This window comes from Cotesia glomerata, linkage group LG10, assembly GCF_020080835.1.
Source record: "Cotesia glomerata isolate CgM1 linkage group LG10, MPM_Cglom_v2.3, whole genome shotgun sequence".
Taxonomy (NCBI): Eukaryota; Metazoa; Arthropoda; class Insecta; order Hymenoptera; family Braconidae; genus Cotesia; species Cotesia glomerata.
The window spans coordinates 7,666,645-7,690,461 of NC_058167.1; the positions used below are offsets into that span (position 1 = coordinate 7,666,645).

Sequence of the window (23,817 nt, forward strand, 5' to 3'; positions counted from 1 at the left end):
TTTTGTTTATTATAATTACCTTGATGGTCAATATTTACAATTTTAAATTACATTTTTTTGAACGAAATTTCTATTTGATTTTATTGATATATTTTTTTTTGAAAAATCCATAAAAAAATGATCAATTAAAAAAAAAAAGTTGACTATCACAATTTTAAAAAATTTATGAATTTTTTTATGTACTTTTCAAAAAAAAAGATAAAATAGAAATTTTATTTAAAAATATGAGAGCCAAAATTTTTTCCAACTTCTAAAGGCAAAAAAGATATCGAAATTTTTTTTTTTCTTCCACGACATTTTTTATCATAAATGCGCCGTAAAAACAAGCAGAATAAAAAAAAATAAAAAATGTTAATTTTTTACCTAGATATGGCCAAAAATAGGGTGGACTCCACTTGTAAATAATTACCTTGATTTTTTACAAAAATTAAAAAAATTAACAGTTAACTTCAGTATCATGAAAAATTGTAACTATTTAAATTACATTAATTGTCTTTGGTCAGTTAAGTATTTTACATAATTAATAATAATAATGTTAAGGTAGCGTGATGACTGACCATGATATCAAGGTCCAGGACTGATCTGTCATTTAAAAAAAAAAAAAACAATTGGAAGTCTTCTGATTTGCAAATGATAAAAAAAAAATCAGTGATGCGTAACGAAAAAAGTAATCCTTGATAAAGATCATTGATCACGTTTAATTATTCTGTAAAAAAATGATAATTGTTTAAAAAATATTTTTTACCTTTTTCTGCTTGTCCTTAGTCCAGATTTCTCGGTGAGCATAAGAAAAATAAAATAATAATAAAGAACTAAATGTAAGATGGTCAGTGTAAAGAGCTCGCCCAGCAGAGTTGAGTACTTGGTGCAATAAAATGAAATTAAATAAAAATAAAAAATAAAAAATAATGAATGTTAAGTTGACAACTAATTGAGTCCTTGAAGTATGGAGAGAAAACGTCTTGTCTCGGACAATGTTTAGCTGGAGAACTTAATGTAGATTACGGCTCGCGATTCCTATTAATTAAATCGTCTACGACGTCGATTTATTTATTAGCAGTCATCTTGTTTCTATGTCTTATTCTTTAGTAAAGCTATAAATAAAACTAAAAGTTATTCAAACAAAAGTATCATCATAAAATACGTAAACAACTGGCTACTAAATTATTTATTAACAACCATAAAATGCAAATATTTGTCCAATAATTTAAAAAAATTGAACGAGGTATTATTTAATTTGCAAATTAATAAATCACATTATTATTCACCGTTGAAATTATTTAAAGAGTCATTAATCATTCGGAATAAAAACAAATATGGATATTTAAATTCACTTGTTATACTTGTACTTTCTTTTCTTTGAATTACTTTCTATGAGTTGTTGAAATTACAGATAATAAATAAATAAATGAAACTGAAATCTTCCAACAATTGTTTTTATTTTTGTTAACAGTAAATGATATAAACATGACTATTTATTTATTTATTTATATTATTGTCTGAGTTAGTAGAAAAAAAAAACATTTTAACAGAATATTGTTTTGATTTTTAAAGCAGTGTAATTTAAAAGTTGTTTAGTAATGCGACTTTGATTTTACGAGCAGCAGTAAACGGTTTTAAAATATTTAGATCGAAAAATCTTCAAACGATCAACAAAGTTATTTGGTAGTAAAACTTTAGGAGTTAAATATACATGAGTATGACTTTCTATGGAATTATAACAAGAGTTTTGTAACATGAAACAAAAAAAATTAACAGAATATTTTTATTGTGGATTATAAAAACTAATAATAAAATATAGAGAACATTCTATTGTAGTTAAATAATCTCGGGTGTGTTGGTAACAATCGTGTTAACGAGTTGGGTTTGTTGCGCCGGTCAAGAAAAAGCCGAGAAAAATAGTAATGAAAAAAATAATAATCATAATAGAATGAAAATAAATATATATAATAAAAATAAAGTTAAGTTAAGAGTGAGAGGAATACTGGATCTCCTTCGAGCGTCTACGCCCGTTTCTTCAGCTTATATGGAATTCGGTAATTGTAAGATCTGACTCAAAACCTCTTCTTTTTATTATTTCAGCTGCCTCTTCGTTACTCACTGTTTTGTTCAGTCTTAATTTTTTAAATCTTATTACTTAAACATTCATTAATAAAAGTATAAAAATCTCAAACTTCAATAGCTTATCTTTTAAAACCTTATAAGTATTTTAAATAAAACCTTATTTAGCAGCTTGATTTATGTTTTAAAGCTTTACGTGGAGAACTCTAAGGTTCTGTAATATTATTTAGACATTGGTTTAAATGGATCAAAGCTTAACTTGTCCTGTATTTTTCTAATAGCTTCTATATGATCTCCAATTGAGTGCGAAAGAGTGATCATCCTCTCAAGGCTTACAGTCTTTGCTGGACTCTCTGGAGGTGATAAGGGTTTAATTTCATCAGACTTACTTTTAGTCATAGGATTAGATTGTTGTCCAGGCCTAGCAGAAAGCCATGTAACTTGATCTGGGAGATTTTTTCTGATGCTTGGCTTCTTTGAAGTAAATTTATTCATATAATCTGAATGTTGTGGTTTAAAAGTGTCTGGAAAATTTTCCGTATCGTTTTTAAATTTCTTAAACTTGGTATTTTTAGAAGCCGCTGGTTCAAAATCATCATCATCACTGTCATCATCTAAAACAATGATTTTTGAAGAATTTTTTTCTTCAACTAGAGCTTTTTCAGCAGAACGTTTACGGCCAGTGATGTCATCCAACGGAATGAATTGATTACAGTAGAAGTCGGTAGAATTTTTCAATATAGCTGCAGTTATCTCTGATCTAATAATTACTCTTCTCTTCATGCATGTTAACATTGATAAAATTTGATTATAATCGTCTTTATTAATGACAGATCCATTCTGAAGCGTCATCTCTTTAACATAAGGCTTAACTAACAATAATGTCTCATCCAATTTCTTGTCTTCAAACGAGACTTTGCAATATAACTCAACATTTCCACCAGCACTTTTTACTACACGGCCATAGTCATCTATGTCGAAGGTGCTGAAGAATATAAATGTCATGCCTTTGAACAATTGAAACCTATCAACGTCAAAATTTACAGATATCACCTCGTGAATAAGTGAATTAGGTTGAGATAATTTTATTCTCACCTCATAATCAATGACATTTGGCCACGCAGAACTATTAACATAAGCTTTAACACAGTCTCTCCAAAACTTTGGGCCAGTAATCCAAACTCCTTGTGCTAGTGCTGAAGCATATCTATGTGTTATAGGTGTATCATCAGGATGCACGTAGTAAGTACACTGACAATTCAATTTCTTGTAAACTGTTATACCTAGCTTTTGCAAATTTGCAATTACTTTTTCTCTTCGATCCCATTTTTCTGGAACACAAACAATTGCCTTTTCAAAATTAACTTCGTAAACATTTGAATCTTTGCCAAATACTAATCTATCACCAGCCGTCAATTGACATGATTCCCAAGGATCTAAATTGTTGAAATTTCCATTTCTCCCTAGGAACGTTCCGTTTGATGATTCAAGATCCATGATGGTACATGTAAGATACTTTCTGTTTTCATAACTTAACTGAGTTCTGAAAATAGTTTTAGTTTTTTCAGCAATTGTAATCTTCGCATGAAAATCATTCGTACTTGGATGGGTTAACATTAAATCAGCTGATTTATGTTTTCCGACTGAGTAATTATCACTACGCAGTGGCATGTACAAATAACTATTGTCTTCACCTTTCAAAAACCACATATTTTTGTAATTATTTATTAACTTATTGGAACAAACATTAGATCAGTGTTACGATTGTTTACAGATGAATGAATTATGGTTAGAGCTTAGTTCACAAATATCGAAACAATCAAGATGGCGATAAAGCAGCATTGTTATTTTTTTTTTTCAAGTTGGTATTTTTAAAAAATTTTATTACATTAATTAATTTTATTAATTTTATGTTTAAAAATTTATTAAAACGTATTTTATTAATTAAATTAAATTTTAATAAACATATAGCTTCTTTTATATTAATTAAAAATATTTAGTAGTTTTCATGTAATAACTTGCGCAGTATTTTGAAAAGGCCCGCCAGTTGTCAAATTCAAAAAAGTTCAATGGCAGTTGTGTCAGTCAATTTCGGAGTCGCAGTTTCTTGTCATCTTCTAAAATGCTGTTTATAAATGTTATTTTAAACGTAGATTTATGATTTGCGTACAAACTAATAAATTTTTAAATATTTAGATGTAAATAATTACTCCAGAAATATTTTCTTGTAAGTATAAATAATTATATTTTTTTGTAAGTATAAATAATTATAAGTTTTGATGGTTATGTTTCTAAGAATAATTTCGAAGGTCTTGAATAAAATCAATATTAAAAAAAAAAATTAATGACATTAAAGTTAGCTGTTACTTAAATTTTTAATTTTATTTAACAATTAAATTAACTCGAAAAATTATTTAAAAAAAATTGCATTTTTAATTTTTTTGAATTTCTACACGGAAAGAACAAGATGACACTGATATTATCCCAGATTATTCTCAGTGATATATCTGTGGTAAAAAAAATTTCAGATAATAGCTAGAAAAACACAGATTATACTGCGTGATATCTGGATTATACTCATTGCAATCTGAATTATACTCATTGTAATCTGGATTATACTAGCTACTATCTGAAATTTTTTTTCACTCAGTATAATCTGGGATGATATCCAGTGTCATCTTGTTCTTTCCGTGTACATGTCAATTTTTTTTTCTTATTTTTTTTCCCATAATTTATTTATTAACAAAAGTTCTAAAAATTATTAAATATCCGCTAAATTAATTTTCATAAAAAATTGTTGTAAAATAAGTGAAAAAAAAAAATAATTTTCGCTTACCTAAAAAAAAAAAATATGAAATGATTAAAATACTAATTGAAATAAATGATCATCAGCAGAAAATTAAAGAGTTGAGATAAAAATCAGCAAAACATCGAGTACATGAGAGTCTGAAAGAGTAAAGAGTAAAAAAAAAAAAAAGTGATTATATCATTGTGTCGAAATCTGAAGACTCCACCCGATGACCCTCGACGAAAAATCTTCTCGTTCACTTTCATCCTCGATTTGTAATCTTATAAGACTGGTTTGTGTTTTTTCAGCGTTGTCGAGTTATAAACCTTATTCTTATACATAAATATAAAGAGTAAAGTAAGATGCAGCTTGAGCAGACTGTCGAGTGTCCTCGCGGATATGTCGGTTAGCAGTTTCCTGGGAGAGTTGTCTTGTGTGCGTCCTTGAAGCGGCTACACTCCCTGTACAAACAGATTACGTACTTGCAGTAATTTAACTAAAAGTTTACTCTCAAAGATATTTATTAAAAAATGGTTGTTTAAAATTTTTTCTAGATCGAATTCTCGGAGGACTTTACTCTCTTACACCCACCGACACGCCTCTCGTCTAGAATGAGCTCCCCAGCACTATATACTAGTAGCAGGTCGTTACTAACCAAGCTTCTTTTTCTGATAGATTTGCTGGCTCAACTGCGGTACGGAACTAATGCCAACTTACATTGCATTACTCTACTCTACATTAGCTTATCTATACGTAACGCGGCGCAGGATAGAGAGAGGATAGAGGTTGCACCAGAGCTAAGCTAGCCGGCAAGTGTCTGTGTCCAGCAAACTCTGTAACGCAAACGAGCGTTAAAAAGTCATACGATCTGGCTCGAATAGCCTACGTGGGATGACAAATCCACTTTCTGATACCACTATGATCATAGGTCTTTGCACTCGTTACGCTTGACACGTACATTTTTTGCCAGCACTTAAGCTTTTTATTACAGTAATTATTTTTTGCTCCACTGCCGGATTTCAATTCCCCGCGGTAAATTTGATTCTCGAGATGGAAATGAAATAAATAATTAAAATTAACTCTGATGGATACTTTCTAAATGTCTGGGCTTTGGACATCTGTTAAAAACTATCCAACTTTTATTTTATTTTTCTCTAATCAAGTCAAGATGACGATCGCTAATTATTGCATGCTTTATATAAATTCAATCAACTTAAAATAATTCACCGAGTGCATGGGTTGGGTCTGATTCGTTATGTTAAAAATTTATATCATTATTTTAATTAATGAATAAATCAATAAATGAATCAATGAATAAATTATTTATTAATTAAATAATTAATGAAGATTAGATAACAATGAGCAAAAAAATAGTTTGGTATTTTTCCAATTAAGAGAGTCACACCCGAGAAAAAGAAATTACTAAAGTTAATCCAGTCTACTGGCGTACACCAGTAGTACTGCCGGTGATTATTGAGCAATCTTGTTGTCCGAAAGGTCGAAGAAAAATGGCCGCAACTTTCCTTCGTTAATTGAGGAATTCACACCTCTACTTAATGATTTAAGTTACTGGAAAAAGTTTAATAAATAAACTAACTCTCAACTCCAGAATAGCTTAAGTATGTATGCGAAACATTTATTTATTTATTTCGAATTAAACTCTGAGTTAAAATCGTACTGTATCGTCTAACGCGTTCGCTGGATTTGGTCTTCGCTAATGTTAAGTCTCGTACCGATTCTGAGGCAATCGATTTATGGGGTGGAATATAAACTAACGTTCAGCCAAAGACATTCGTCGTTTTAGTCGTCTCGGTTGTTGTTGTTGTTGTTGCTGTTGTGGATTTTCTCTAGTTATAATGCATCTCGGTACTTATATACCCATACTACAACATTCACTACATTTAGAATACAAGATGGTGAGCATACTCTTCCGCGTATACTAGATCTAATTTCCTCACTACTCACTATTTATTACAAATATCAGGTTACAACCTACCGCAGTTAAATTTAGTTTATTTTTTATTTAAAATTTATTTTTACTTTTCAGAATTCAAAGTATTGAATTCAATCCCGGATTTTGGAGTTTAACGACGAAAAAAATGAATAAATTCTAATAGTGCAATAGATATTAATAACAATAGGGCAAAGTCTCTGAATATGTCGAAGCTATTAATTAACCGTGTTAATTTGATAGACATTGCATTATACTGCTAATGGACTTGTGCCCGAAACCAGTTCTTCGTACGTTCACCTTACACCTTATATATTTAATCCGCTGATGAGCCTGAGGGGTTGCCCAGTCTCAGGGAGTCGAGCCGAGCCGAGTCGAGTCAGGATTGAGAAGGATCTCAACAAAAAGGTCACAAAGACACACGAAACTTTTTTTTTTTTTTTTTTTTTAATAATAAGCTAAAATTAATATCAGGTGAGTAAGAAATTAATTCTTCACACGATATAAAACCTCTACTCGGAGAAACATGATCTTGGTTAGCATGTGTTTAATCTGACCTTCATACTTAACAAGGGTACAACCCTGTTTTATAATTATAATTATTTAAAAATCATGAATATGAGAATTCATAATTTATGGGATTAATGAATCCAATAAATCCCTAATTGTGTTTGTTGAAAAAAGTACCGGGGAAATGCGTCTGATCATTGAAATAGCGAGGGTGTGTACTAAGGTGTGTTCACCACATGGAAGAATTTCGCACACCGCATGAGGTAGAGCAATAATATAGTAGAGTACGCCGTTGTAAATGGTATCCTGGTGGTTGTGATGCAATAAGTGAATGTATAACGGATGTTAAGGCACGCGTTTATTCATCACAGCATCCCTTGCATCTTTGCCGGAAGTCATCTGTCGACTTAACGTCTCGACAAAAAGAAAAAAAAAATCATATAATATAACTAACAAGAAAAAATAAATTTCCTTCTCATTTACTTTACTGCTAATGCAATTATATACTCGCGTCTTTATCAAGTCAATGCAATTTGGCATTGGTTGAATCTTTTTTAAAACCAGTACCAAATATCAGCTTGAGTAACTCAGTTAAACGCGAACATTGATAATTAATCTCAGCGAAGGATCCCGATTCTGATCCTGATCTACCGGCGAATCGATTGCGCCCCGGAGCCTGGAGGCGTTAAATGGAAAAAAGTGTTTATTACAGATAAATGCATGTCTACGTATATACATTGAAGTGTAAAGTGGTTGAGAATATTGCGAGATGAATTGAAATGGAAAAAAAAATAATAAACGTGAGATATACAATGGAATAATATTTCACAGTTACAGATACCGATCGACCTTGGGCGTTATGGATCCAATCAAGCATATATCTACGCATTGACTAGCCCATTACCGGCTTGCCAATGCAATTGACTCGTGTCCGTGTACCTCAATAGACTTTTTTGTTTTTTTTTTTTTTATTTTTCTACTTGTATGGTGGGCGCAAGTAAATATTTAAATAGCTTCTGACGTACAAGTTTATTTAATACTTAATGGTCATTGTAGTTTGATAAATAATACTGTGTAAATATAATTATTTATTTAATACTACACAGAAAGAAAAATTTCTTAACTGGAGAACAAAATTCATGGCTCAAGAAAATTTTCGGATGCCTGAAGGAAGATCGAAGTTGTGTTGGCCGAAGTAAAAATTTTTCTTGAAATTCTATTCTTGGTGAAAGTCATTTTTTCTTTGTTCAAATTATCATAAATATTTTATAAAATAAATTTTTATATTTGATCAAGATTTTTAGATACTTTAGGGAAGCAGCGCCACCTACTTCAGCTGAGAAAAAAATTTTCTCACCTTGAGAAAATTTTTCTCTTGAATATTTGATATCCATTTTATATTATTTTAGCGTGCAATTATACATATTGAATGAAAAAAAAAAATGATTCAATATTATTTGATTTTTCCATTTGACATGTTAATCAACAAAAATATTAATGAAAATTTACTTCTATCGAGATATTTAATTTTTTGGAACAAGAGAGAAATTTTCTCAAGACAAGAAAATTTACTTCTATCAAGAACTAAATTTTTTGGAGCAAGAAGCTGAATTTTCTCAAAACAAGATTTTCTTGAATTAAATAAATTTTCCTGGATCAAGATACGTATTTCTTAAAGCAAGAGAATTATTTTTATTGGAATAAGTGAAATTTCTTGTGTCAAAAAAAAATTTTTTTTTCGCTCAAGAAAATAATTAGGAAGAAAAATATTTTCTTGGCTCAAGTGAACCTTTTTTTCTATGCACTATCAATTCAAAGTGACATGCTTCTTAGGGTAAAAAATTTTTTGTCTGTTTTGAATGGGTCTAGTTTGTTAAAACTGAAAAAAAAAAAAAAAACCAACAGGGTAGAAAGCTAAAAATAATTTTATTGACGTCAACCGTCAATCGTAATCATAAGTGTATAATACTTTATTATATTGAACATATTTGTATCTCAATCTACAGAATGCATCATCTGGTAGATATCTTACACTGACATCGACATCAACGCATTTTTGATAATTCAGATTAATTGATTTCTTTGAATAAAAATTCTTTGGCAACCTCGTAATCAATAATTACATTTAAATTTCGTAATTATTATATTATATATTATATTATAGAGTTGACGTTTCTTTTGTTACCAATACGACAAATCGAAAGTTATTCAGTCACTCTTGACATTATAAAATTAATATTACTCAACACATATCACTATCAAAAATAATAACAAAAAAAAAAATTATTAAACAACAAAAAGATATATTCGATTAATTGATAATTAAATAATTATTTTGTCGAAAGAATTAGTTATTTAGCAATTAACTCTATAAATTGAAATAAAAATTAACTCAGCATTTATTGATAAATAATATAAAGTAAAAAAATTTATTTTATTGCAGCAGGTGAGTAGAGGTGAACGATCAAATCGTCAGGCCGATTATTTCTGACTCGTGACTCGAAATCTCTGAGCAAAACGGATTTTATTCTGCGTTGATTGACGATCGATCAAAGAGACCAATCCCAAGGGAAGAGTGTTGCGAATTAAAGCAGGAAGCGTTATGGTGAGTCTACACTTTATTTTTATTATGTACAACATTTTATTTTTATTTTTTTTTGTTAATCTTTTAAAAGACCAAAATAAAAGTAAGGAGAAAGACAGCGAGTTTTTAAATGTTGACGATCGTTTCCTTGAGAGAAGTGAGTCAGGAAGAACTTCTTTGACAAGACAAGTATCGCTACGCGTTGGAACTCATCCAGACGTAAGTATTTTTTGCTTTTTATCTTTATATATATTAGGGTGTGCCAAAAAAATCAACTAATTTTTTTTTTTCAAAAAGTTCTTGAAATTTCGTTAGAAGATACCAAAATAAAAATTCAGTCAAAATTTGAACCCTTTATATCAATATTTAAAGGTCATGAACTGAATTTTTCGATTTTTCATTTAATTAACATGGAAAAACATTTCTAGAAAGTTTGGATTTTTATTTCTCTTGATTGAACCAACTCCATCGAACGAACAATCAATATTCTTACACGAAATTGAACTCTGAATAAATGAATGAGTGAATAAAAAAGGTCTCTTATCATTTTTTGATAAATTCAATCCTCCGAAAGTTATTCAAGGTTGAAGTTAAGCTTACTGCAAATTTGTGGATTATTTCACTTTTACGGTGAATTTATTACACCAGCACACAAAAAAAAAAAATTTGTTTGTAATTTTGACCAAACCCACCTACCAACATGTTTTTTAACCCGCTGAATCCAAATTTGGAGTCCGTTTGGCCCGGTCACCGTCTAGATTTGAGTAAAATTCAAAAAAACGTAAAAAAGGCAAACAGTTGCAGTCACAGCGATGAAAAAATTTTTGTGGATCTGGATCAAGTATGATTATTATGTACTTCAATTCACTGAATCTGAATCTAAACGTTAATTAGCCCGTTGAGCCGTTAAAATTTGAAAAAGATTGCGAAAAACCGAAAAAAATTTCAATAAATCATGAAAAATCGAAATTATCGATGTAAAAAATTTTTTGGATTCAGATTGAGTATGAATTTGAATCTTAAGTTTTTTTTATGCCAGTAACGTGTCAAAATTTAAAAAAATCGGGAAAATTGCAGTTATAAATATGAGAAATAATCTATTAAACACGATTGTTAATGACTTGGGCGTATTTTCATGGATTGAATATGATCTTAGAATTAAAAAATTGACAAAGTCTTAAAATTTCTAGAAAATAGCATGTAAGGAGAAGGTACAAAACTATATTTTCGAATTTTAGACAGTCGTTCGTTTGTATCGAACTCTTTTATCTTCAAATGACCTACGCAGTGAGTTCCTTTTACACGGAAAAAAAAATTTCGTTCTGGTAACGTAACTGTAGAGTTACCTCCACTATACACAGTTTACTGTTCGTTGTAGAGTTACAGTAACAAAATGTTATTTAGTTCTGATAACTCAATGTTGTTGAGCTCTCAGAGCTCTACGGGATTGTTCTCATAGCCAAACGGTATTTCATAACCTTCTAAAATAACAAACAGAATTATTTTGTTACTCATCCATATTATTAAAAATATATGAGAACAATTAAGTTTCCAGTTTATTTATTTAAGGAAATAGGTTTTTTTTTTTGTCAAATTGAATTTCGTTAGAACAGTTTTGTATTTACGGTTTTTCAAGGTTCATTTGCAGTGACTGTTAATTTAATTTATTAGTTTAATATATTGTGATAAATAATAAGTTATCGGAAGACATTAAAAAGACCCCCTTTAACACAAAATAAAATTTGTTTTCGTTTATTTATCTTTTCTCGTGCATATACGGTAGTGATTTTATGTCCAATATTTATTGATATAATTAAGAAAATAAGATAATTTTGTGACGACCATATTTTTATTTTACAAATAATTTTTATTTGTAATATAAGTTCTATTATTATTTTATTTCTATTATAATACTATTCTTATTTGTCATATACAATTATTGTTGGCAATATAAATTCATTCTGCCGCATGTATTTATTAAATTATCAATGCTAAATCGTAAAAAAAAAATTATTAAGCAGACTTCCAGAAAATTTGTTATAGTCTTAGAACGATCCTGTAGAGTTGTGAGAGGTAAATAACGTTTAGCTCTCAGAGCTCAACGATGTAGAGTTGCAGGAGCCAAACGGTATTGTTACTATAAGAATACGTTAACCTACTGGAACTTTTTACAACTAACTAACTACTATAGAGTTCATATAGCAAAATTTTTTTCTCCGTGTACGTTTTCTGTATTCTTCTGGTACTTCTTTTATTAGCATCCAGCAAAAATCTGTCAGTGGTCGACGTAAGAATCCATGTAGTAGTTTGAGGTTCATTAAGCGACTTAAATTTTTGTAATTTGTCACCAATTCTTCTACTAACGTCCTGTAGTTTTCGCTTTTTTTATTTCCTAAAAAGTTTTGAAACACATTTTTGAAACTAACTCAAGCTGCTCTCTCCGTCTCGTTCATTTTTCCTATAAAAATCTTGCATCCTGAAATAGAGTTCGAATTTTGGGTCCATTAAAAATTCCTTACGATCGCTTGTGCGTGCAGCCAGGGCACCTCCTACTGAAGAGTATACTACTACAAGAAGTAATTCCCATTCGTAATAAGACGGGCTAATTAATGTTTTGATTCAGATTCAGTGAATTGAAATATATAAAAATCATACTTGATCCGGTTCCACAAAAATTTTTTCATCGCTGTGACCAATTGTTTGCCTTTTTTTAGGTTTTTTGAATTTGACTCAAATCTAGACAGTGACCGGACTTAATGGACTCCAATTTGGTCCGGTCAAAAGTACAAACAACTTTTTTTTTTGTGTGCCGGTATAATAAATTTACCGTAAAAGTGAAATAATCCACAAATTTGCAATAAGCTTAACTTCAACCTTGAATAACTTTCGTAGAATTGAATTTATCAAAAAATGATAAGAGACCTTTTTTATTCAGCGTTCAATTTCCTGTAAGAATATTGATTGTTCGTTCGATGGAGTTGGTTCAATCAAGAGAAATAAAAATCCAAACTTTCTATAAATTTTTTTTCGTGTTAAGGGGGTAGATGTACTTAGAATTTTTGAAAAACCGATTTTTTTTTTCATTTTTTTCAAGTATGATGTTTTAAGAATATTCTCTGAAAATTTCAAGTCAATCCGATGAATAGTTTTCAAGATATTTAGTAATTACTGAAGCAACATTAAACCTCTCGGTTGTGACTAGAGCAGGTAGCGGACGGCAGCTGCAAGCGTCCGGTTTTGTCACGCCTATTATCTTGTATGAATAGAATAATTTCAAGTATAAGATGGAAAATTTTTGGTTAAATTTCATTTTACACTTGACATTCGAAGTGAGTAGTCGATACATTGATTGTGGATCCAATTCTCACCGTTACACGGAAAATAGAGATTCAGAACGAATAAATTTAGCGAACAGGCGGGCAAACGAGAATACCTACGAGGGCAAAATGCTTCGAAAACAACACCAGCTAGATGTTTTAGAAGTTTCAAAATCTGCAGAAGCTCTATTATATGGTCCAGGTATTGATGATTCAATATTAATATCTAAATAATTCTATTAGGCTAAAAATTTTATGTGATAAACGAGTGTAAGCTAGTCGGACTAAATTTTTCTAGCAAAAATTTTTCAAAATTTAATAACTCGATGAATATTGAATTTAACCAAATTTTGTAAAGAATACTTTCGCTTTAAAGATTTTTAAAATATACGAAAATAAAAAATCAATTTAAAAAAATGAAATTTTTTAAAGAAATTATTTAAACAATTAGCTATAAACAATTAAATGTTCAAATTATCAGCAAAAAAATTTGATATTCGGATTCAACAGATAAAATTACGCAAAGTTTAACTTTTTCCATTCAATTAGATACTTAACACCAAAATTAAACAAGATTTACTTTTAAAAAACTTTAAACGCGTTTTTATCAAAACTGTGTTTTTCCATTCGGTGACTAATATAACTCGAAAACCATTCGGTGGATATTGATGAAATTTTAATATAATCTTTTTGGCATTAAGAACTCGTCTTTAATCGAAGGATATTGATTTTTGTTGACAATTACTATATTTTTTAAACAATTAACTTTTAACTTTTTATCGAAAATCAGAGTCCAAAGTTTTGAATGCTGCCATTTTGTAAATTTTGGATTTATTATTAAACTAAAGGTTTCACCTTGGTTTTTCGAATTCAGATGATCTAGAAGGCTGCTGTAATGGTTACCACGAAGCACTACTCGCGGGAGAGGATCCAACCAATATGGCGATATTTTAATAAATAATATATATATATTTTTTTTTTTTTTTCATAAATGTTAAGTTAAAGCATTGTATAAAAACTCTGTATAATTTATTTTGTAAAATAAACTTAATTACTGTAAAAAATAAATTTTTTAAAGTAGACCTTTTTTTACACTTCTGAGTGCATCTACCCCCTTAATCAAATGAAAAATCGAAAAATTCAGTTCGTGATCTTTAAATATTGATATTAAGGGTTCAAATTTTGACTAAATTTTTATTTTGGTATCTTCTAACGAAATTTCAAGAACTTTTAAAAAAAAAAATTAGTTGATTTTTTTGGCACACCCTAATATATATCCTTATGCCATATTTTTATACACACATACCGTGTAATTTCGTAATTCACGCCCGATATTTTTACAGAACAATCAAGTGTTTTAAACAATCCCTTGTCTGTCTTTCTCTTTGTTATAAACGCTATCATTTACAAACACATATAGAACAATATATACGAGCTTATGATATTTAAGTTTACGATCTTGCGTTAGGTAACGCATTTGATTTGAGAAAAATAATTTTAACAAATAAACATACCTTATGTATTATATTATTTATATTGTATTCTATAAAATCATCTAGCGTATCGGTAATTGGATTTGTTTGCACTTTATCGATCTTTTCAAGCGCACTCGAGCCTATTACGAGTACTGACCAGGTTGCGAACTCTAAAATTGCAAAATAATCAATTACCTCAATTATTTATTCATTATTATAGTTTTTTTTAGGTAATAATCGTTTTATAAATATCTAGCGATAGTGAATGACTATTCATGCTTAAAAATTATGTAAGTGTGAATCTAAAAAACGCGACTATCATCGTAAGAATCAGTAGATGTTAAAAGTGAAGATAAAAAAAATTAGAGTGTTGCGCGATTAATGAGTGACCTGTTGGCCTAATTCATATCCGAGCGTCTGTATAATCCGAAATAAATCTCGGCGTTAGATTAAAAGCCGCGCGTGCTGGTCTAACGTTTTTTTTATTAGCATCAGACAGCAGATACAGCCGACCTGAGGTCATCGTTCATCTCATACAGATTATAGATATCAAATTCGGTGTCTAAGCTCGTAATTAGACGTGACTTTCAAATTTTTTTAATATGATACTATCGGGATTTTTACGCTTTTACAATTCAATGCTCTGATGCCTGAAATTAATGAGTAGTTAAATTCGTCACTCAGACAAATATTGTAAAAAATAAATATCTTTAATTGTTTCAGCCTTTCTAGATGATTTGAAAATAATTATTAGTAATTAGAATAAATAAAAAATGAGATAATTTTTTCTCACATTCCTATGAGTGCAATAGTGAGCACTAAAATCTCAATAATGATAATAATTTCCTAAGACTTACTGAGAACGAATAGAAACTAAAGGCAATTTAACAGCTACTGAGCAAGCGTTGGCGTTCTCTTGTGTTTTACCGCGAGGATAACGATTCGCTGAATGATCTGTAATCGGCTATTAGACTCAACATTTACAAAACAGCTTTAATATTTACAACACCCTCCCGAATGCTCTGTTTAAAATGCGCGCGTTAAAATTTAATATTTTAGAAAAGTCACCAGTTTTTTTTTATTTTTTTTATATCATCTATTACTATTATTGTGACACCGTACACAAAAAAACTCTTAAACTTTACGCAATGGTGCATTTAAAAAATGTATAGACTTAAACGTATTTTATTTACATCGAATTTAAAATTTTTTCTTTGTAAGTACGTTCATTAATCATTATGTAAGTACGAGGAGAAGAAAGTATTACGAAAGAAAAAATAGCTCAAGACAAAATCTAAACGATAAAATTAATATTTCACTGCCAAGGTGATTGGATGGGTTCATTTAATCATTATTCATAATCATCTTCAACACATTTCTAACGTCTACACTCAATCTATTATTACTTATTCTTTTATTCTTTTATTCTCCATTGTCAAATCGTCTTCATCACTTTTTTGTACATCCATCAAATAATTCTATGTGTATTCAATGATTGCAATAAGATAATAATAAAAGTATCACTTGACCTTTTTTTTCCAAGAGCTGACCTTCTTAAATGCTTTTAAGTTATTGCACATCTCGGACTGAAATGATCTGATCATTTTTTAAACTTTTAATCTCGCTCTCACTTTTAATTGTGTTTACAGTAAATATTTTTCGTAATATTTTCCTTTTCGAAAGTGAACTTGATACAATTCTTTTCATTTTCTATCCTATTGTATTTTTATAAATAATTATTATTATTTAAATTTTTATCTAAAAAGTAAATCACAGTCGAAACTTAAATTCTTCATTTGCTTGTCGATAAATAAATTACAAAAATAAATAAATAACAAAGTAAGGAAAAAAAAAGTTAACATGTACAACTGATTCATAATTAAAATCGCATCACCGACTCGTGCGAAACAAGGTCAGAAAATATCGATCGAGTGATTTATTGGTAGCTCGAGGGCAATAATTGACACTCATTATCATTCCAGGTATCTATATACCATCTTCAGTTATTCATTAAAAACAACAGCACAAGATTTATGTATTTTAAAAATTTATTTAAATCAAACAAACAAACATACGTATCAATTTTTTCACCGGTACTCAATTATGCTGAAATATTTTTTAATATTAAAGGTTTTATTGGTTACAAAATTGAAATATGCTAGATTAATAAACAAATAATAAAATGTTTAATGAATAATAATTAACAAACAAGTAAATAGAATTAATAATTATTAAAATAGACGTTTAATGACAATCTAATAGTGCTTTAAAATGTCATCGGCGCTGAAAATAATTACCTTAGGTGGTATAATTATTTAACTTATAATAATAACTTCCTTGGAAACAGAAAGTTTTATAATTGTATGTATTTATATTGATATAAATTCAAATATCCAAGGGTTGATTGACTCGATACCTTCACTCGTCCAACAAGGTCGTCGGCTAATTGTTTTAATTACAATAAAAATGTAAATAATATGTAGAGCAGTTAAGGTCATTAGAAAGCAGGAAAAAAAAACAACTCTGATCTTCTTTGACGTTATTTCTGTCAAGTTATATTAAATATGAATACAGATATTAATAAACATATCGTCGGGTGGTACATGTATGTATATTTATCTTCAATAATTAAATGCTCTACTAATAAATTATTCACTGGCTAAATAGTTAAATTTCAACCTGTGCGGGCAAATCTACATGAGATTTATGAGATGCAGTGTATAAAACTGACTTAATCATGATTAATATTTTCTTCGTACTTTTATAAAAAAAAAATTTAACATATTTAAGTTTATAATATTCTGTCTAGATAAATATTTATCAAAACAAAATTTATATTTTTCAATTTTTCAACTATAGTCATTTGGGCTAAAATGTCCTGTTTAATATTAAAAAGATTTCTTTTTCTGTTATCGAGATAGTTTTCCACCCAATTTTCAAGCACGGAATCATTACTGGCTGATATTATCCGTCCTGCGTACAATGGATTCGAAAAATCGGCATTATTAGATGCTGCGGGAAAAATAACAGCCTAAAATAAAAGAAAAATATAAAAATAAATAGTATATTACACACCTAGGGAAGTAAAGTAAGAAATGTCTCAGATCACATGTAATTGTCGGCCGAGGCGAAGCCGAGGTTGACAAACATGTGATCTGAGGCTTTCTTATTTACTTCCCGTGGAGTGTAATATACTATTTTCCTCGACGGAGGCGGAAAGCGGCAACTTTGTTTAGCGCAGGGGGACGAAAGTTGCCACTTTCCGCCCGGAGGCAAAAATTATGTTTATATTAGTGAATAATTAAATTACCTGGAATAAACAATTGCCGCTCTCAGTACGTATAACGTAGTGCGTTTTATCTCTACCATAAGTTAAAATAATGTTTTCTCTGTCGAAAATATAATTCTTATAATTAATCATTTTACCGTTCAGATTGATAATGTTAGAAAACGCAGTATCTAATTTCCATACTTCAAATTCTGAGCAAATAGTAGTTTTTATACACTTATAAGCTTCATTTAAGTATTCGCGTTTTACTCCGTAGTGTTTTCTTTTAGCAATTTCTTCAAAAACATTTATTCTTTCATAAAATTTGGAGGTTGAGTGACCATCAAGTGAATCCATATTATTCATCAATTTGAAATCAATTTTTTCGGAATTTTTGTAGTTTATACAATCAGTAAAATTGTAGTTTATAAATGGTATTGTTGAGTAATGCTGTAATAACTCATATAATTTATGATCGACATTTAAATGCGAATCGGTTTTTTCCAAATCTTTTGTGTCTATAATATCACCAATTTGTAATTGATTCAATGATTTATGACGATTTGTCCGTCTAATTTTGTTTTTTGTTCGCGGTAATTTGAGCAATGGCTGTAACTCAAGGTTTATTACAACGTCATTTCCAAGATGATTAAAAATCTCTAGCTGTGTTTGCTTTGAAAAATTAGAAAATGAGTGCAAGGAATAATACAAGTCAGATTGAGTATAATAATCATTGATCCAGTTATCAATAGATTGATTATTATTTGCAGACATAATGAAACTTTGGTAGACCGAAGATTCAAAAAAATTATCTATTTTTTGAGGGTTAAAATTACTGTTAGTGTTACAAAATTTATGATGATTTACATAGACCTGTAATTTAAAAAATTTATGTGTAATAATTTTCAAAAATTTATTTAAAGCAATTTATATATTATTTGTGCTATTTTACTTGATAAATACAATTTCCGGTGGTAATTAATGATACGTAATGAGTTTCATTGTATTGTTTCAAACGAAAAACAGCTGTTGAATTAGATAAGACTTTATTATAGACTCCTTGTTTAATATTCGGTAAATCAGCTTTATCAATAACTCTTATATTTAATTCAGATGATTTAATTGCACGACAAATTTGAACAATACCGTAGATATAACGATTATTTAAATAATACTCAGGAATACCTAAACTATTAGTATCAAAATAACTGAAAGGTAATGATGTCGATTTTTTTCCTTTTTTGACCCAAATTTGTTGATAACTGTACAGCTGCAATGATTCTAGAGATAAACATGGTTGTTTCAAAATCTCAAAAGCAAAACTATTATCAGGATATGATACATTTTTTATGAATTTATTCCTATTGTAGCCTTTGAACAAGTCACCGATTTTTTCGACTGAGTTAAAACTCAAATCATGTATATTTAGTGTATCACCGACAGATAATTCAATCAAAGTTATTTTAATTGCATCGAGATTTGTCACAACAATCACAATAAAATTAAATATCAATATAGGTACCTTATTTTTTATTTCACACATTTTATTACTGTAAGCGCTTTAAGTTAACTGTTGTATGATCGATAATAGCGTTTGTGTTTTTAGTCAAAAAATAGATAATGAGTAATCTAATGTCATTATTTTCGGTAGCAATTATCAGTTATTGCTGTCAACTATTTGATAGAGACGTAGAAGGTAATAAATTTTCATTTAGATCGGTTTTTTTAAATTTATTTTTTGATGTTTAATAATTTCATAAAAAATATTGAATTTTTTAGTTCCAAAGCTCAGACTCTCATTTTCATTGAGGTCCAAGCAGTTTAGGTAATTACTTTCAACAAAAGGATTTGTAGTGTAAAAGTTATTTGTATCAGTTAAAATATTTTTAATAGAAACATGATCGGAGTTATTACCAAGTAACTCATTTAGATTTAATAGATAGCCAGGATGCAAATCTTCTAGCTTTTCCTTATGGATTAATTTATCTGTAATTGCTTGATTTTTTGGTTTTGCGGTATGAGATAGTTCAGCCAGTGTTTGTAATTCTAAATAAACTACGGAATTTTTTCCAAATATATTCAAAATACTACTTTGATGGTTCCACTCCAATTGTCGAAATTTATGTAAAGAATATTCGATGTCATGCAAGAAATAATACCAGTTAATTGAATTTTCAAGTTGATGATTATAACTGACAGTTATAAAGGGAGTTTTATAAATTGCATCTCGAAAAAAGGATTCAAAATGGTTAAATTTTTTTTTTGTTTCACTGTCACACGCCATCCACTGGTGAACGTAAATCTGTAAGTTTAATAAAACACATACTGATAAAAAAATTAACTTGACTCAAGAGCCAAAATCTTGAACCAAAAATACCATTTTGAAAAAAATGATTTTCTTGAGTCAAGAAATTGTTTTTGATTCAAGTAAATTTATTCTCTTGACTCAAGAAAATCATTTTCTTCAAAATGGTATTCTTGATTCAAGATTTTGGCCCTTGAGTCGTTAATTTTTTTATCAGTGAATTAATGATACTGATTAATGGAATCGTGTAAATAATTTCGATGTTTCTTACCTGCAATAGACAAGTTCCAATGTTAACAGACGAAATGTAATGAGTTTCATTGTCTTGCTTAAGTCGAAAAAGAATTGTTTCATTCATTAGAATATTGTAGCTACCGTATTCATAAAATTTTGGAAAATGATTCCGATTAATCAGCTTAATATTTAAATTTTTCGTTTCAACAGTTTTGCACAATTTGACAATTCCATCTATAAATCGATGATTATCTATGTAAAAGGATTTAACGTTTAAATTTAAATTCCTCATTTGTTTTATGTAGTGTAACAATTTTGAGGATATGCTAAGTAATTTTTTTCGATCGATGAAAACATCCGGGTATAAATATTGTTCCAAAGATTTGAACGGTAAACATGATTCATAGAAAATTTCATAATCATTCATACTGGAAACATTTTCTATTTTTATATATTTAGCACCACTGAAACCGTTGAATATGTTACTAATTACATAATTATTTTGATTATAAATATTAATCGTATCACCTGGATGATATTCCTCCATTTTTACTACGTTTATAATCATTCCAATAACAACAAAAATATTCATTTTTTTATATTACACACGTTCCGGTAACAAAGTTTTTTCGACTGCTACAAAACACGGTTTTATCAAAAATGATGAATTCTATTTTTACTGCGACGATAAAGAATTTTTTAGCCTTATCACTTATTTAAGTCATAAAAACAATGCTCTAAAATAAGGAATTTTATTTTATAGTTAAAGTTTTTGTTACTTTCAAAAGTTTTTATTTTTCTTCATATGAAATTTATTCAATAAAAAATTAATCAAAACAGCTCATCTACGTATAAATTTATTAAAGAATGATTGCTTTTATCCATTTCACCGATAATTTTTGAAATTAAAGTCTTATTGTTTTCGTCATTAAATTTGTTTCTCAAATCATTGTCACATAAATTTTCTGTCCATTTTTCGAGAGTACGGTTTTTAGTTGCTGATAAAATTCTACCCGTATAAATTGGAGGATCTTTAAATGTTGAATTGTCCAAGTGGTTGACAAATTCAAGGGGATATATGAATGCCTGCGAAGAAACAGTTACGTTCATAATTAAATGATTATGATTTTATATACACAAAATATTTCAATAACAAATAATTTCAAACCTGAAATAAGCAATTGCCCCTGCCCGTACGTCGTACAAAATGAATTTCATTATTTTCTGAATAAATCACCATAATGTTATCATTTTCAGAAATATATTCTTTAAATTCATCATTTGCGTGTTGGTTCAACTTTATTACTTTCCATGGGAAATTTAACTTTTGATTTCTAATGTTAGTGCAAATAGTTATTTTCAAACATATTGTTTGCTCATTTAGATATGAAAAATTAACTCCGTAATTTTGACGTTTGATTTGTTCTTCAAAAACGTTAATTTCTTGAGACATGATATTTGGAATCGCATTTTCATGAAACTTGTAACATTTCGAGTATTTGTATGATATAGAAGCGACTGTAGTATTATCATTAACGACATTAAATGATAAATTTTCTACAAAAACACGGTTGGGCTTTTGAGCAAGTAATTCATGGAAATTTAATAGATCGCCTAGACTCAAATCTTCTACATTTTTATTGATTGACTTTAATAACATTGTTGTATTTCGCGATTTAACGAGACGTGGTACCTCAGGCAGTGAATTTAATTTTAGAACCACTATAGAATTCTCCTGAAACATTTTCAATATATTATCTTGATAAATCCATTCTAAATCTGGAAATTTGTATAAAGAATAATCGATGCACGGAAAAAAAAATTTCGTTCTGGTAACGTAACGGTAGAGTTACCACAACTATACACAGTTTACTGTTCGTTGTAGAGTTACAGTAACAAAATGTTAATTAGTTCTGATAACTCAATGTTGTTGAGCTCTCAGAGCTCTACGGGATTGTTCTCATAGCCAAACGGTATAGTTGGGAGCGCTCTACGTTGCGCAGTAGTGGAGTGCGCTGACATATTTCATAACCTTCTAAAATGACAAACAGAATTATTTTGTTACTCATCCATATTATTAAAAATATATGAGAACAATTAAGTTTCCAGTTTATTTATTTAAGGAAATAGGTTTTTTTTTTTGTCAAATTGAATTTTGTTAGAACAGTTTTGTATTTACGGTTTTTCGAGGTTCATTTGCAGTGACTGTTAATTTAATTTATTAGTTTAATATATTGTGATAAATAATAAGTTATCGGAAGACATTAAAAAGACCCCCTTTAACACAAAATAAAATTTGTTTTCGTTTATTTATCTTTTCTCGTGCATATACGGTAGTGATTTTATGTCCAATATTTATTGATATAATTAAGAAAATAAGATAATTTTGTGACGACCATATTTTTATTTTACAAATAATTTTTATTTGTAATATAAGTTCTATTATTATTTTATTTCTATTATAATACTATTCTTATTTGCCATATACAATTATTTTTGGCAATATAAATTCATTCTGCCGCATGTATTTATTAAATTATCAATGCTAAATTGAAAAAAAAAAAATTATTAAGCAGATTTCCAAAAATTTGTTATAGTCTCAGAACGATCCTGTAGAGTTGTGAGAGGTAAATAACGTTTAGCGCTCAGAGCTCAACGATGTAGAGTTGCAGGAGCTAAACGGTATTGTTACTATAAGAATACGTTAACCTACTGGAACTTTTTACAACTAACTAACTACTATAGAGTTCCTATAGCAAAATTTTTTTCTCCGTGTGTTGTTGAGAAAATAGTATTGGTTAATTGAATCTTCAAATTTGTGATTGTTATAGACAGTTTTTAGTTGACTTTTGTATATAGAGAGTCCAAAAAATGAGTTGTCAAAATTTAATGATTTATTAGCGTCATTTTCTATACAAATTATCTTATCTTGTATATAAATCTGTAATTTACAAAATATAATTGAAGATTATTGTCTACTTAATTTTTGAGCGCTGCAAATATTTAAAATTTTTTCTTACCTGAGTTATACAAGCTCCAGTACAAATCGATGAAACATAATAAGATTGATCATCTTTTTTTAGTCGATAAATACCCGTCTTATTCATAAAAGCTAGATGGTCAATTCCTTGATCGATTTTTGGAAAATATTTTTCATCCAACAGTTCGATGTTTAAATTTTCAGTTGCTAAAACTTTACACAGCTTAACAATTCCGTAACTAAAAGTCTTATCATTAATGTAATTGCGATTAATTCCCAAATCTCTACCCCTCAAAAAATCTATGTATTGAAATAATCTCATTTGAACGCTAGTTGAATTTTGG

The 23,817-nt window shown here is 28.9% G+C and overlaps 2 protein-coding genes across 2 annotated transcripts; both read right to left on the reverse strand.

Annotated features, from left to right (window-relative positions):
* Positions 1-17,470: 17,470 nt before the first annotated feature.
* LOC123273222 lies at positions 17,471-19,681 on the reverse strand. Its single transcript, XM_044740562.1, has 3 exons — positions 18,907-19,681; positions 17,997-18,827; positions 17,471-17,717 (listed from the first exon to the last, which is right to left on the reverse strand). Exons 1-3 carry the CDS (start codon positions 19,495-19,497, stop codon positions 17,478-17,480), a joined length of 1,662 nt encoding a protein of 553 aa, XP_044596497.1. The 5' UTR covers positions 19,498-19,681; the 3' UTR covers positions 17,471-17,477.
* A 1,643-nt stretch (positions 19,682-21,324) lies between these two features.
* LOC123273394 lies at positions 21,325-22,274 on the reverse strand. The gene is made up of 2 exons (XM_044740794.1): positions 21,662-22,274; positions 21,325-21,579 (listed from the first exon to the last, which is right to left on the reverse strand). Exons 1-2 carry the CDS (start codon positions 22,235-22,237, stop codon positions 21,325-21,327), a joined length of 831 nt encoding a protein of 276 aa, XP_044596729.1. The 5' UTR covers positions 22,238-22,274.
* Between the last annotated feature and the right edge of the window lie 1,543 nt (positions 22,275-23,817).

Bases quoted from the DNA above. Each gene is read 5' to 3' on its own strand.
- LOC123273394 (XM_044740794.1), bottom strand. From the start codon at position 22,237: ATGTTTCAGGAGAATTCTATAGTGGTTCTAAAATTAAATTCACTGCCT. The intron at 21,580-21,661 runs GTTTGAAATTAT...GTTTCTTCGCAG, and splicing joins GGGGCAATTGCTTATTTCAG to GCATTCATATATCCCCTTGA.
- LOC123273222 (XM_044740562.1), bottom strand. From the start codon at position 19,497: ATGTGTGAAATAAAAAATAAGGTACCTATATTGATATTTAATTTTATT. The intron at 18,828-18,906 runs GTAAAATAGCAC...TTTAAATTACAG, and splicing joins CCGGAAATTGTATTTATCAA to GTCTATGTAAATCATCATAA. The intron at 17,718-17,996 runs GTAATTTAATTA...CTTTTATTTTAG, and splicing joins GCGGCAATTGTTTATTCCAG to GCTGTTATTTTTCCCGCAGC.